Source organism: Cucurbita maxima, unplaced genomic scaffold (genome assembly GCF_002738345.1).
Source record: "Cucurbita maxima cultivar Rimu unplaced genomic scaffold, Cmax_1.0 Cma_Scf00026, whole genome shotgun sequence".
Classification (NCBI taxonomy): domain Eukaryota; kingdom Viridiplantae; phylum Streptophyta; class Magnoliopsida; order Cucurbitales; family Cucurbitaceae; genus Cucurbita; species Cucurbita maxima.
This window is the reverse complement of record NW_019272042.1, coordinates 1,200,326-1,213,943: the sequence shown is the minus strand read 5'-3', so window position 1 is coordinate 1,213,943 and position 13,618 is coordinate 1,200,326. Positions and strand designations below refer to the sequence as shown.

Genomic DNA, 13,618 nt, shown 5'->3' with positions numbered 1-13,618 from the left:
TTTTTTTTTTTTTTTTTTTTTTTTTTTTTTTTTTTTTTTTTATCGGTCAGATTATTAGTGGGGTTAGCTGGTTTCTGAAATCCTCTGCTTCGTTGGCTCTGAGTAGTTGGCAATTAAGCCTTGTCCTCTTGGTGAACTTTCCTAGGCTGTCTCTCTCTCTCTTCTTCTCATCCAAACAAAACCCATTTCAAAATTTCTGTTTTTTCCTTCAGAGATTCCACAAATCTTCTCAGCTCGACGAAGGTAAAGGAATGAATGGCGCTACAGCAACAGATTCTGAAGCAGACAACTCTGAATATGTCGAAGTCGATCCCACCGGGAGATATGGAAGAGTATGTTCGGAGAAATTTATGTTTTGTGTTACATAATAACGAGTTTTGATCTTTACTAAAAACCCTTTTTGTGTCTTGTTCCATTGCTTTCTTCAGTACAATGATGTTCTTGGCAAAGGAGCATCCAAGACAGTGTAAGAACAGAAAAACAAAGAGCACCCTCCTCTGTTTTTTCCAACATGTCTGTTCTTCCTGTTCTAATCGGTTTTTCTGTCTAATAGTTACAGAGCTTTCGATGAATACGATGGCATTGAAGTGGCATGGAATCAAGTGAAGCTCTGTGATTTCCTTCAAACCCCTGAAGATCTCGAGAGGCTATACAGAGAAATCCATTTATTGAAGACGCTAAAACATAAGAACATAATGAAATTCTGTTCTTCCTGGGTCGACACTGCCAATAGAAACATTAACTTCGTTACAGAGATGTTCACATCCGGGACACTCAGACAGTGAGTTCCGTTTCCATAGTGTTTTTCCTCAAATGGGTTTGTCGAAAAACATGTTTTCCGACCAAATTTGTCTGTGCAGATACAGGCTGAAGCACAAGAGAGTGAATATCAGAGCTGTGAAGCATTGGTGCAGACAGATTTTAAAAGGGCTTCATTATCTTCATAGCCATGATCCTCCTGTAATCCACAGAGATCTTAAATGTGATAATATTTTTGTCAATGGGAATCAAGGGGAAGTCAAGATCGGTGATCTTGGACTTGCTGCTGTTCTTCGTAAATCCCATGCCGTTCGATGTGTTGGTAAGTTATTGAATCATGTGTTAGAAACCTCGACTCTCCACAAGAGTACGATATGATCCACTTTGAGCAGGCTCGAGTAGTTTTTCTTTTGGTTTCTTCAAAAGACCTCCTAATGTATTTCTTGCTTATAAACTTATGATCAACTTCTTAATTAGCCAATGTGGGGCTCCTCTCCCAACAATCCTCCCCTTGAACAAAGTACACCATAGAGTCTCTCCAGAAGCCTACGAAACTCTTAAACCACCTCCCCTTAATCGAGGCTTGACTCCTTCTTTGGAGCCCTCGAACAAAATATACCCTGTGTTTAACATTTTAGTCACTTTTGACTATACTTTCGAGGCCCACAACTTTAAAGTTAAGTCCATAACTTTATATCATGTTAGGAACCACGACTCTTCACACTTCACTATAGTATGATATTGTTCACTTTGAGCTTAAGCTCTCATGGTTTTGCTTTTGGACTCTCCAAAAGGCATCGTAACAATGGAGATGTATTCTTTAATTATAAAGTCACGATTAACCCCTTAATTAGCTAACGGGACTCGTCTCCCAACAATCTAACATCATAGAATCCTCATTTTCTGGGTTTGATTCTTCATCATTTCAGGAACACCAGAGTTTATGGCTCCAGAGATTTATGAAGAGGAGTATAATGAACTGGTTGATATCTATTCTTTTGGAATGTGTATCCTTGAGATGGTTACTTTTGAATATCCATACAGTGAATGCACTCACCCTGCTCAGATTTACAAGAAAGTTATCTCTGTAAGATATCAATGTTCATATTCATTTTCTTCAAGTTTTGTTCATTGTGGTGCTTGTTTCTTACATCTTCCCTTCAGGGGAAGAAGCCTGATGCTTTGTATAAGGTGAAGGATCTCGAGGTTCGGGTTTTCGTCGAGAAATGCTTGGCTACTGTGTCGACTAGGCTGTCTGCTAGAGAGCTTTTGAATGACCCTTTTCTTCAAATTGATGGTTGTGATTCTTTACTCACGCCAATAGATTACTATTCTGAATATGATGAAGTGAATAATGGTCTGGATTACTGTCTGATTGATAACGAAGTGAGCGAAATCGATCTTTTTTCGTGTCAAGACGACGAGCATTTGGCAGATGTTGATATCACTATTAAAGGGAGAAGAAGAGGCGATGACGATATATTTCTACGGCTTCGGATTGCGGATAAAGAAGGTAAGAAGAACGAAGAACGAAAGTTTAAGATGATGGGTTACGGTAAATCTAATTTAGTATGTCGTCTTGCAGGTCGAATACGAAACATCTACTTCCCGTTCGATTTAGAGAATGATAGTGCTTTAAGTGTTGCAAATGAGATGGTTTCTGAGCTTGATATTACTGATCAAGATGTGAAGAAGATTGCTGATATGATAGATAATGAGATAGATACATTGGTGCCAGAATGGAAGAGAGGAACAAACTCTGATGCTAATGTTTGTCACAATTGTGCTTTAAACGGTTCACTTTTGGATTACGTTTCACCGAACCATCCGACGACGAAGAACCTACACGTTCTTCAGTGTTCTGAGGAGCATGGCTGTGCTTCTATCCATGGACGTTTTGAGGAGATTACATACCAAGTTGAGGGGTCGGAACAATTCAATGGTTCATCGGAGAATCCGAGCGATATCCATTATGCCGATATTTGGGCGCAGCGAGATGGCAATGAATCACATGGAGGAGCATCAGAACAGCTGAAGCTCAAGAAGGAAGAAAGTAGTGTACATAAGAACAATAATGATCATCAAACAGAATTCCAAATGAGAAACTCGAGCTCATCGAATCGTTTGGTGTCGTTTGCCGATGATCTCGAGAACGAGATTCGACAAGAACTAAGATGGCTCAAGGCTAAATATCAAATGCAGTTGAGGGAGCTAAGGGATCAACAATTAGGAGTCAAGGTCAAATCTTTCAGCTTACAGCCGAATCCGAACCTTCCCAAGACTGACTGTGGAGCTTTCGTATCGTTGCTTTCACCAAATATCAATGAAGCAGCAGCAAAACATAAGGCTGGTATCACTTCACATTCCCCCCATGTTGCTGCTGATAACGTATTGGAAAATCGAACCTTTCATGACGACAGCTTTGATGTCGACGAGTCGGGTAGTCCCGAGCTGATGATTACGGCCAAGAGCTTCTATGCAGGGACATTGTTACCTCATTCTCTACAAAGAGCAACCTCACTTCCTGTTGATGCTATAGACTTTTAGAACAAGGAATCCTAATGGGTATCATAAAAGAGGGCCTATTTGTTTGAATGTGTAGATACCCTTTTGAGATTATGAGGTGTGTTGGCCTTATTTGGTTGTCGATTGGCAAGCAAAGATGCCCTTTGAAGACTCGTGTATTGAATATGGCATGAGCTTGATTGCGGCTGCAACGCCCAAGTTGGGCAACTTGGTTGGGTATTAAAGGCACGCCATAACTTTTAATGTGAGGCTGTGGTGGCTCTTTACCAACCCTTGGAAACACATATGGAAAAGGCACCTCTTTTTTGCTATTCTAATACAAATCGATAAAATGAAGTGTATCTCGATTGCTATACCTTATAATGATTGTTTCGTTCATCGATTAAATCGACGTCGGATCTCACAATCCATTCTTTTGAGAGCCTCAACGTCCTCGTTGGCACACTACTCTGTGTTTGGTTATGGTATCATTTGTAATAGCCCAAGTCCACTATTAGAAGATATTGTCTGCTTCGTCAACCTCACGGTTTTAAAAACGTGTACACCAGAAGAGGTTTCCACACCCTTATGATGAATAATTTGTCTCCTCTCCAATCAATGTGAAATCTCATAATCCACCCTCTTTGGGGGCCAGCGTCTTCGTTGGCACATCGCCTGGTGTTTGGCTATGATACTATTTGTTATAGCTCAAGCCCACTATTAGTAGGTATTGTTCGCTTTGGCCTGTTACGTATCGTTGTTAATCTCGCGATTTTTAAAATGTGTCTACTAAGGAGAGTTTCCACATTATTACCAAATGTTTTGTTCTCCTCTCTAACCAATGTGAAATTTCACACGAGTTTTTATTGTATTCACTGATGATAGATACTTAATGGTGACAATTAAAAGTCGAGGGCTTTAGTTTTTTCAAGCAGCTTTCTCAAAATTCTCTTAATTATGATTTTTTGAATCGGTTTGAGTTTTGTTGAACTACAAGACCAACCCAATTGCGATTTTGGACATAGACCCTTTCGACTCACAAGCTAAATTGCCCAAGGCGTATGCATTTTTGAATCCAATAGTAGTACCCCAACTAAAGAGAATTCTCGGGTATTGTATGAAGTCGAGCACAATTTTACATAAAAATTACCTGCCCCGTTTTTCGAGAAGAGATCTCCTAAACTTAAAGCTAAACTATTGATTATTTATGTATACATTATTTTCCATGTAGGATAGCATTGAAAGAAATGAGATGGTGGGGGCAATATGGAAATTTCCCAATTATTCTTCTGAAAGATTGGGCCCAATTAGTGAGCCCAATCCAAAAGTCAGCCCACGCAAGTCTATTAAGGCCCAAAACAGAGCCCATTATCATTGCCAATTAGGACGGGCCTCCAATTCCACGTCTTCTCACGTCAACAAAACATCCCGCTGTAATTATAGCGTGTCTCACGCGCTGTACCGCGCGTGTCTCTCAATTTCCTCGTCAATACCTTAACCGTGCTACCTCAACAAAACGAAATATGATAAATACAGAAATTCCAAAAAGCAACAAATAAATAAATAAAATAAAATAAGTTAAGTACAGTCAGAATTCTAAAAACAGCTAGCAATCTTATGCTCCCACTGAGATCTCGCCACGTCAGAATGCAATCCACCGTAGCTCAGTTGCTGTCTTACATGGCAAGATCGTCACCGTTAGTTGGCTCCCTGTTCCACCTAGGAAAACGAGATTTGGAGGGAAAAAGGAAAAAAGGGGAATAATAATTTGAGTATTATGCTTGAAAATTTAATGCAAGTAAGGGGAGAAAAAAAAAAAAAAAAAAAAAGACTGCAAGTTTTTATAATTGATTTGGTTTTTAATAAAGTGGCGATGACGATCCTTACTAAGAGACTTGTGTCTGATCACTTTCGCACGTCGGAGCATTGAGCGGGCAATTGAAGCGAATTTCCGGTCACGGAATTCCAGAGCTTTCTGTTGAGGTAAGATTCTTTGTATCTCGTCCACGGTGGGGTTGGGGATTCGGTGTTGCTATTGAGAAAATCTTGCGAAATCGGATCTGTTTGTTTCGGATCTGATAGGGGATAATCGAATTAGGGAGTGTGGTAGATAGATTTTATTAGGTTTGCTGGGCAGTTCAATATGGGTATGGAGGAATTTTTTTTAATTTAGGGTTCTTGCGTTGGGGGTTGATTTGAATGGAGGACGGCGTGAGATCTGGGGGTCCGTCGGGGGTTTTGGTGAAGACTAGGAACTCGTCTGGTTGCTTAATTGTTAGAAAAACAGAGGATGGGTTTGGAGGCGCTGGGGCTTCGGGGTCCCGTTTGGTTAATGCAAAGAAGGAGAAGAAGAGGCCTAGGTTGGTTTTGAGTGATTCTGGGTCCAGTGATGAGGTATTGCTGCCCCATCGCAGACGGGTTGGTCCTGAAACCATTCGGGTTTGTAATGGTTTGAATTCTTTTGGGAAGGATGTTATGGACGAGAGTGGAAGTATCAAAAAGAAGGATAGGTTGCAGTACGTTAAGCGGAATAATGATGATTTAATCAACCGGATGGATGTGGATGGTTTACGAAGAAATGTGGAGACCTTAGAGGTTTTTGATTTCAATGAGTACGATGAAACTGACGGCGAGACTCGGCGGAGGAAGATTTTTAATGATAGTGGAGGACAGTTTCTTGGTTCCATGAAACTGCCTCGAAGTGGCATTGACAGGGAATTTGGAACCGCTTCTAGCAGGCATGCTTTGGTGGGCAAGAGAAAGAACTTGTATGCAGAGCAAACCGATTGCTTTGATCGAGATAGGCCTCCCCGAAAGATTAGCTTTGAGTCGGATAATGACGTACCTCATCTCCGAACATCCTTGTTGAGAGATAAGTTTAGGGGTCACTCTGAAGAAGCAATCAGGGTTCAGGGGAAAAATGGAGTTTTAAAGGTCCTGGTAAACAAAAAGAAAAATGTGAGTGGATCATCCGAGATGTATGATCATTGCAAATTAGAAGAAAGTAGAAAGAATCGAAGGACTGAAGATACTCTGAAGACGAAAGTGACGGTTACACCTTCAGTGTACCCAGAAACTAAGCTTAATGTGAAACAGGATCCCTATTCTAAGCCAGAGAAAGACCAGACAGATTTTCAAACACCGTCATCAACAAAAAACATAAAGGGTTGCAGTTGGGATTCAGGTGACAGTAGTGTGTCATTGAAGCCGAGAAAAAGGGTTGTTGAAGCTCATAAATCTACCAGGAGGGCAAGTTGTGAAGTTGAAAAACTTCCATGTGAAGAGACTCCTCCAAGTACAGCAAAGGAAGGAAAAATAAAACGAGGCAGTGGAACAGAGAAACAAAAGTTACGTGAAAGGATCAGGGGAATGCTCCTTAGTGCGGGCTGGAAAATCGATTACAGACCCAGAAGGAATAGAGATTATTTAGATGCGGTCTATGTTAATCCCAGTGGCACGGCTTATTGGTCAATTATTAAGGCTTATGATGCCCTTCAAAAGCAATTGAATGAAGAAGGTGCAGAGGCTAAGCCTAGTGCTGATGGTTCATTTACGCCAATATCAGATGATATTCTCAGTCAATTAACTAGGAAAACTCGAAAGAAAATTGAGAACGAATGGAAAAATAAGCAGAGAGATGATAGTGACAGTGAAAATGCCAGAGAAGCAATTGCACTGAGGTCTGCTGGTACAAAAAATGACATGGACAGCATAGACAGTGATAGCAATGAAGAAAAGTTAAGCACTTTCGTAAAGCAGGGTGGAAAATCTTGTAAAAATAAATTGAACGAGAATGGGTGTCCCAGTGTCAACTCCAAAGGTCAAAGCGCTGGTAAGTATTCACGTGATACCACTGTAAAATCTTCTTCTGGATCCAATTCACGTATTTTACATGGAAGAAGAGGTAGAAAGCTTGGATTGTTAGTTCGTGGCTCTAATAGGGGATTAGATTCAGAGAATGATGGATTTGTTCCATATACTGGTAAGAGGACTCTGCTTTCCTGGCTTATCGATTCTGGAACTGTGCAGTTGAGCCAAAAGGTCCGGTACATGAACCGCAGACAGACCCGGGTGATGCTGGAGGGGTGGATTACTAGAGACGGCATTCATTGCGGTTGCTGTAGCAAAATCCTCACTGTCTCAAAGTTTGAGATACATGCTGGAAGCAAATTACGTCAACCTTTTCAAAACATCTTTTTGGAGTCTGGGGTTTCGCTTTTGCAGTGCCAGAGAGATGCATGGAATAGACAGGAGGAGTCTAAACGTCTCAGTTTCCACACAGTTGAAGTTGACGGTGATGATCCGAATGACGATACATGTGGCATCTGTGGAGATGGTGGAGACTTGATCTGTTGTGATGGATGTCCATCAACTTTTCATCAGGGTTGTTTAGATATTCAGGTAGAGTAGTTTAGTCATGTTTTTTTTCTGTGTTAGCTATGTAAAGACTTATCCCCATTGATTGCTTATTCCTATGGTACAGATTCCTCCGGGAGATTGGCACTGCCCAAATTGTACTTGCAAGTATTGTGGAGTTGCCAATGTTGATATTTCTCAGGGAGAAAATACCCTTGTTCCTGAAATATCTACTTGTGTGTTATGCGAGAAAAAGTGTATGACTTCAATTTGTTCTCTTTTATTTCTTTCCTCTACCTTGCTCATCAACTGCGATTATATAATTTTTATTTTGGTTGTTCCTGCAGTTCATGAATCCTGCAGTGCGGAGATGGATACTCCTGTTCAGTCCAATGGTTCAGTCACCTCTTTTTGTGGCAAGAATTGCAGAGAGGTAAAAAAAATTTCATTTTATTTTAGTTCTCAATCTTCTTATAGTATGACTTTAATTTTGCGCCCGTTATTTGTTATTGTGGATGTTGTGAACAAAGTGAGTGGTTGAAGAACTGTGGAGATTATTCAATTTTTCATTAGAATTCAATCACATCATAAGTGAAACACTTATAGCATGAAAGTATTTGTTCCTTTGATGCAGTTATTCTTGGTGCGAAGTGATATGCTTAAAAAATTAAATTTGATGAAAACCACCAATGATTTATTAAACCCAAATCCAAACGTTCTTTTTTTTTCTTTATCTTTTTCCTTTGACTGACCGACCCAGGAATCGCTTTATGTAGACCTGCACTATACATCTTTGGTGTTAATTAGTTTCATACAAGCTGTACTTTCAGTAACCAAAAGGTGGACATTTTTTTTTTTAACTGCGTAACCTTTGAATTTGCAATCTGTCTGAGAGGTTGCTTTTTGAGTTTGGTCTCGGTACTTGGGGACTTTTGGCGTGTCTTGGCTTGGAAAAGGAAATGCAGGGCCATGATGGTGGAGGTTCTTCATTTTCCTCTCTTTAGGGAGAAGGGCAAATTTCTTGGCAAGGCTTGCTTCTTTGCTGTCGTATGGACAATTTGACTTGAGAGGAATAATAGAGGTTTTAGGAGTGAGCGTTCTGGGGAGGAGTTGTGAGAAGTCACTAGGTTTAATACCTCGATTTGGGCCTCAGTGGTTAAAGTCTTTTGTAATTATCAATTAAGCCTTATTTCCTTGTTCATATGCCTTCGGGCTACTCCTTTTTATGCTTCAATGACCTCAATGTGATGGTGAATACAGGCTTCCACGATCATGCTTTTAGTCTATGCATGCTGGTGACCATGTAGTGTAGTGGTATAAGGTTCCTTAGTTTCCAATTCCGCTAGTGGATGTTTTCTGCTTTTAAGTAAAGAACTCTAGCTTCCCACTGAAGTTTTTTACCTGCAGACTAATTATAGTATTTTACAGCTTTTTGAGAATTTGCAGAAGTATTTGGGGGTGAAACATGAATTAGATGCAGGATTCTCATGGTCTCTTATCCGTAGAACAAATGAAGATCCGGATGTATCTGTTCGTGGGCTTTCTCAAAGGATTGAATGCAACTCTAAACTGGCTGTTGCATTAACAGTTATGGATGAATGCTTTTTGCCAATTGTTGACAGGAGGAGTGGGATAAATCTAATTCATAATGTTCTTTACAACTGCGGGTAAGATTTTTTTTTCTTAACTTTCAATGCTGATATAGTTTGTTCTCATAATCATAATTTTGATACTTTAGGAGTGCTCTTTCAAATAATAACATGATCATGGAAATAAGCTTGATTTTAATCCATTGTTTCAACTAACAAGATCTTCTAACTCATTGTGTTGACTGTCGTACTTTGAAATTTCTGACATGTATCATGTTTAACTTTCCAGATCAAACTTTTATAGGCTTAATTATAGTGGCTTCTACACTGCTATTTTGGAAAGGGGTGATGAAATCATCTCTGCAGCGACAATCAGGTATCGTGCATCAGACTTATCGTGTTGCATCTACATATTAACTTGGTATTGGGAGAAGGAAAAAAAATTCAAATTGACCATGCTCTGGATTGAAATATTTGCTATGTTTCTAATTCTATACGTGATTGATTGAATGATATAGGAGAGTTCATGTTGTGGCTTTTATATGGTTTGTCTTTAGGCAATTATACTGATCTTGACAGTTGATAGATTGTGTAGATTGTGGATTGGTTCTAGTTGTATGATTGTGTAACTTAGCAAGAAAAGGACTTCATTTGTAGGAGTGGGCTTAATCTAGAATTGCTGCGGTAATCCAGTAATGAAACTAGTTTAGTTATATTAACTTGTGTTTTTGACGATTGATTCCCAATATATTGATGGTGCTGATCAAGCCATTGGCTCAAAAAAAGAACACTCAAGAAAGAATTGGACCTTTGACAAGAAATGTAAAAGTTAGTACATTTTTTCTCCTTAGGTCGTTCTGTTGGGATACAAGAATCCCATAAGGAAGGTGGTTTCTTGTATCCTTCAAAGTGATGGATGCTAGACGAGCAATATGGAGCATAAATAAGAAATCTATATCAAGGGATCCTTAGATTGCTTTCATGATCTTTTGCTGTGAACGGAACTTTTCATGGTGTTTATATTAGAACTTAAAATGTGCTACAATTAGAATTCTTCTTTTGGATTTATTTTCTCCATCGGATGAAAATGGGCCTTCAATGTCAGTAGGATTTATCTGTTGGCTTCTAAATTTGTGGTCTAAGTTCCATTAGAAAAAATTGATGTGATGTCCCACATTAGTTGGAGAGGAGAACGATGCATTCTTTAATATGGGTGTGAAAACCTCTCCGTAGTAGACGCGTTTTAAAACTTTGAGGGAAAACCTGGAAAGAAAAGTTCGAAGAGGACAATATCTGCTAGCGGTGGGCTTGGGCGGTACAAATGGTATCAGAGTTAAACATCGGGCGGTGTGCTAGCGAGGACGCTGGGCCCTAAGGGGGGTGGATTGTGAGATCTCACATTAATTGAAGAAGAGAACGAAACATTCCTTATATGGGTGTGGAAACCTCTTCCTAGTAGATGCATTTTAAAACCTTGAGGGGAAGCCTGAAAAGGAAAACCCGAAGAGGACAATATCTGCTAGTGGTGGACATGGGTGGTTAGAAATGGTATCAGAGCCAGACACCAGGCAGTGTGTCATCGAGGATGCTGGCCCCCAAGGGGGGTGGATTGTGAGATCCCACATTGGTTGGAGAGGAGAACGAAACATTCCTTATAATGGGTGTGGAAATCTCTTTCTAGTAGACACATTTTAAAACCTAAAGGGGTTTCTAGTAGACACGTTTTAAAACCTAGAGGGGAAGCTTGGAAAGGAAAGCCCGAAGAGGATAATATCTGCTAGCGGTTTGATTGGGGGTTACAATTCATGTTCATTTTCTTTTTATTTTTTGGTGGCCTGTTCGTAAATAGTTGTTTTTTTTATATTGGTGTAGTCGTGTGTCCATTTAGTGAGTTTTAGGTCGGTATTTGTTCTGTTGGTAAAGGTTGCAGACTTCACTTGAAGAAAGTTAACTTTTAGGCATACTTGATCATTTATCTTGTAGGATTTGATCTCTTCTAATCATATAGTTTGTAGAGGAAGATACCGCTATAAAATGGTTACCTGATGTCTTTTTTGGTTGAATGGTCCAGTTTTGATGCTTGCTTGGGCAGTAAGGTTTTGCTGATATGTTCTATCTTTTGTATGGTTAGGTTTCATGGCACTAAGTTAGCTGAGATGCCATTCATCGGAACCCGCCATATATATAGACGTCAAGGAATGTGCCGTCGGCTTTTTTGCGCGATCGAATCTGTAAGTTACACAAAAGATGTTAATCTCTTCCTATTTGTTGATAGACTTCAATGGCTGCAACATTTATCAAGTTTTCTTTTATTTAGGCTCTCCGCACGCTTAAGGTTGAGAAACTGATTATACCAGCAATCGCTGAGCTCATGCATACATGGAATGTGATTTTTGGCTTTAGTTCTTTGGAGCCATCACTCAAACAAGAAATGAGATTGATGAACATGTTGGTGTTCCCTGGAACAGATATGTTACAGAAGTTGTTAATCCAAGAGTCAATTGTTGAGGACAATCCTTCTACTGGCTCAGGTTTTTGCTTAGAAGGTGCAAAGCGAACGGATTGTAGAAGCACAGGGTTTAGTAGTCCTAAGATGGATACAGAGACCTCGTCTGGCCACGAACCTCGAAGTTTTGATGACACCGAACAGCATCACTTTAAGGCAAAAACAAATGAAGTTGCTGTCACTAATCCGAATCCTGAATCCGTGTCTGTCTCTCTAAATGATACTTCTACTGCTAATAGCCCTCTGGATGCATTTTGTGAAGCTAAAACGCCTTGTTCTCCTATGCAAACCGTAACTTCGGATTCTGATTCCGATGATAAGCCTGGAATTCGGCATGGTTTAGAGGATCGTTCACAGTCGACTTCCCAATGTATGGCAGCTGATACGTCTTTGAACAATTTTCTTGAACCTGAGGTCAAGGTTTCAGATGAAGGAATCATTTGTTCCAACGCTCATACTGGGCACAAGTTGGCCGACTCCGTTTACGTGAGGAAATCTTTTTCTCCTACTACAGGCAATGGCACGTTTGAGCTCGAAAACAACATACCTGTAATGGATTCTCCTGAAGATGATGCACACGCTAATTCTCTTAAACCTGCTCGACCCTTCGAAATTACATCGGATTGCAAAAATGCAATAGCTTATGTGAAAGAAGCTATTTCTGATGGAATTTGTGGCAGTGAAAATTCTCCACAGTCGTGTGGGGCAAAAGCCAGAGGTGGTTTTCAGGAAGAGAGAGCTGAATCTGGTTCAGTTTGATAAATTGCCTCCACGTTGATGTTTCATCTCCTAATTATATGGGTTATTTCTCATGCAATCACTTTGCTGGTTGTGCTGGGCTCACAGAGGAGCCCTTGATGGAAGTAGCATGGTTCTATTCACTGCCTATCACTTCTGGAATTGCTGCTCAAACACGAGCTCGTTCATCGTTCTGGCTGGCTTGTCGGAAGCTCAGACTTCACAGTATGGACGACATATTTTCTAGAAATGTAGCATCTCCATTCTTGATCAAAGACATGGTTCCAGCACCGGTTTGCCTCGAACGTATCTGTTACCTGCTGCTCAGCCGAATTGTATGACGTTTTCGAGTTCTCAAGGTTTTGTTGGTGGAATATATTGATATTGATTCGTTCGTTTAACTCGTAAGATCGTTGTGAATGACCAAAGAAGGCTGTTTTCTGAAATCTCCAAGCTTGTCACACCTCATTTTGTTTTGAATTTTTGCTGCTGTCTGTAATGGGCATCGTCTAATTTGAGCATTTTCTGGGAAGCTTCTGCCTATCATGAGAGCTTAGGGTAAAAAGATATAGTTTTTAGGAAGAGTTAGAAATGGGGAAGCCATTGTTTGCTGCTAATTGTTGTCATTGGAATCACTTCTTTTATGAAGAAGAAATTGTAATTATATAGTTTAAGTTTTTGATCGTTCATTTTAGATCATGAACTTTTTTCATTTCTTTTGTTAGTGATTGATTTAGTTCCTTCATTTTCATTTTTATCTAATTTATTTCCATCACAACTTTAGCGATACCGATACCGTCAAATAGCCAGCCCCTACCTGGAGGAAGCCCTTCCAGAGTGCTCTTTGTAGCTAGCTCGAAGTCAATGATTAGCCCATCCGATTGATTTTGTAAGATCGGCTAATTCAAACTACCCTTGAGTTGTGTCATGGGACCAAGCATGGTAGTCAGCAACATTAATGACCTACCTTTAACCCAGTGCTCATGATAGGCTATCATAGTAAATTTTAAACTAATTTAAGAAACTAATAAAATCTTCTAATAAAATCTTCGAAGTATCAAACCATTTTTCTAAAAAAAAAGTGAAAAATAGAAAGAAAAAAGCAAAAAAAAAAAAAAAAAAAAAAAAAAAAAAAAAAAAAAAAAAAAAAAAAAAAAAAAAAAAA

At 39.7% G+C, this 13,618-nt stretch overlaps 2 protein-coding genes across 3 annotated transcripts; both read left to right on the top strand.

Annotated features, from left to right (window-relative positions):
- Positions 1 to 129: 129 nt before the first annotated feature.
- Positions 130 to 3,633, top strand: LOC111498963 (probable serine/threonine-protein kinase WNK9). Its single transcript, XM_023150362.1, has 7 exons — positions 130 to 332; positions 429 to 466; positions 554 to 781; positions 861 to 1,081; positions 1,689 to 1,846; positions 1,924 to 2,272; positions 2,345 to 3,633. Exons 1-7 carry the CDS (start codon positions 252 to 254, stop codon positions 3,304 to 3,306), a joined length of 2,037 nt encoding a protein of 678 aa, XP_023006130.1. The 5' UTR covers positions 130 to 251; the 3' UTR covers positions 3,307 to 3,633.
- A 1,434-nt stretch (positions 3,634 to 5,067) lies between these two features.
- On the top strand, positions 5,068 to 13,137 carry LOC111498961 (increased DNA methylation 1-like). 2 transcript variants are annotated; one of them, XM_023150360.1, is made up of 7 exons: positions 5,068 to 7,665; positions 7,748 to 7,877; positions 7,968 to 8,053; positions 9,067 to 9,287; positions 9,499 to 9,585; positions 11,341 to 11,440; positions 11,527 to 13,137. In XM_023150360.1, exons 1-7 carry the CDS (start codon positions 5,464 to 5,466, stop codon positions 12,472 to 12,474), a joined length of 3,774 nt encoding a protein of 1,257 aa, XP_023006128.1. In that variant the 5' UTR covers positions 5,068 to 5,463; the 3' UTR covers positions 12,475 to 13,137. The 2 variants fall into 2 exon arrangements, with proteins under 2 accessions (XP_023006128.1, XP_023006126.1); XM_023150358.1 differs by having other exon boundaries at positions 9,049 to 9,287.
- The last annotated feature ends 481 nt before the right edge of the window (positions 13,138 to 13,618 follow it).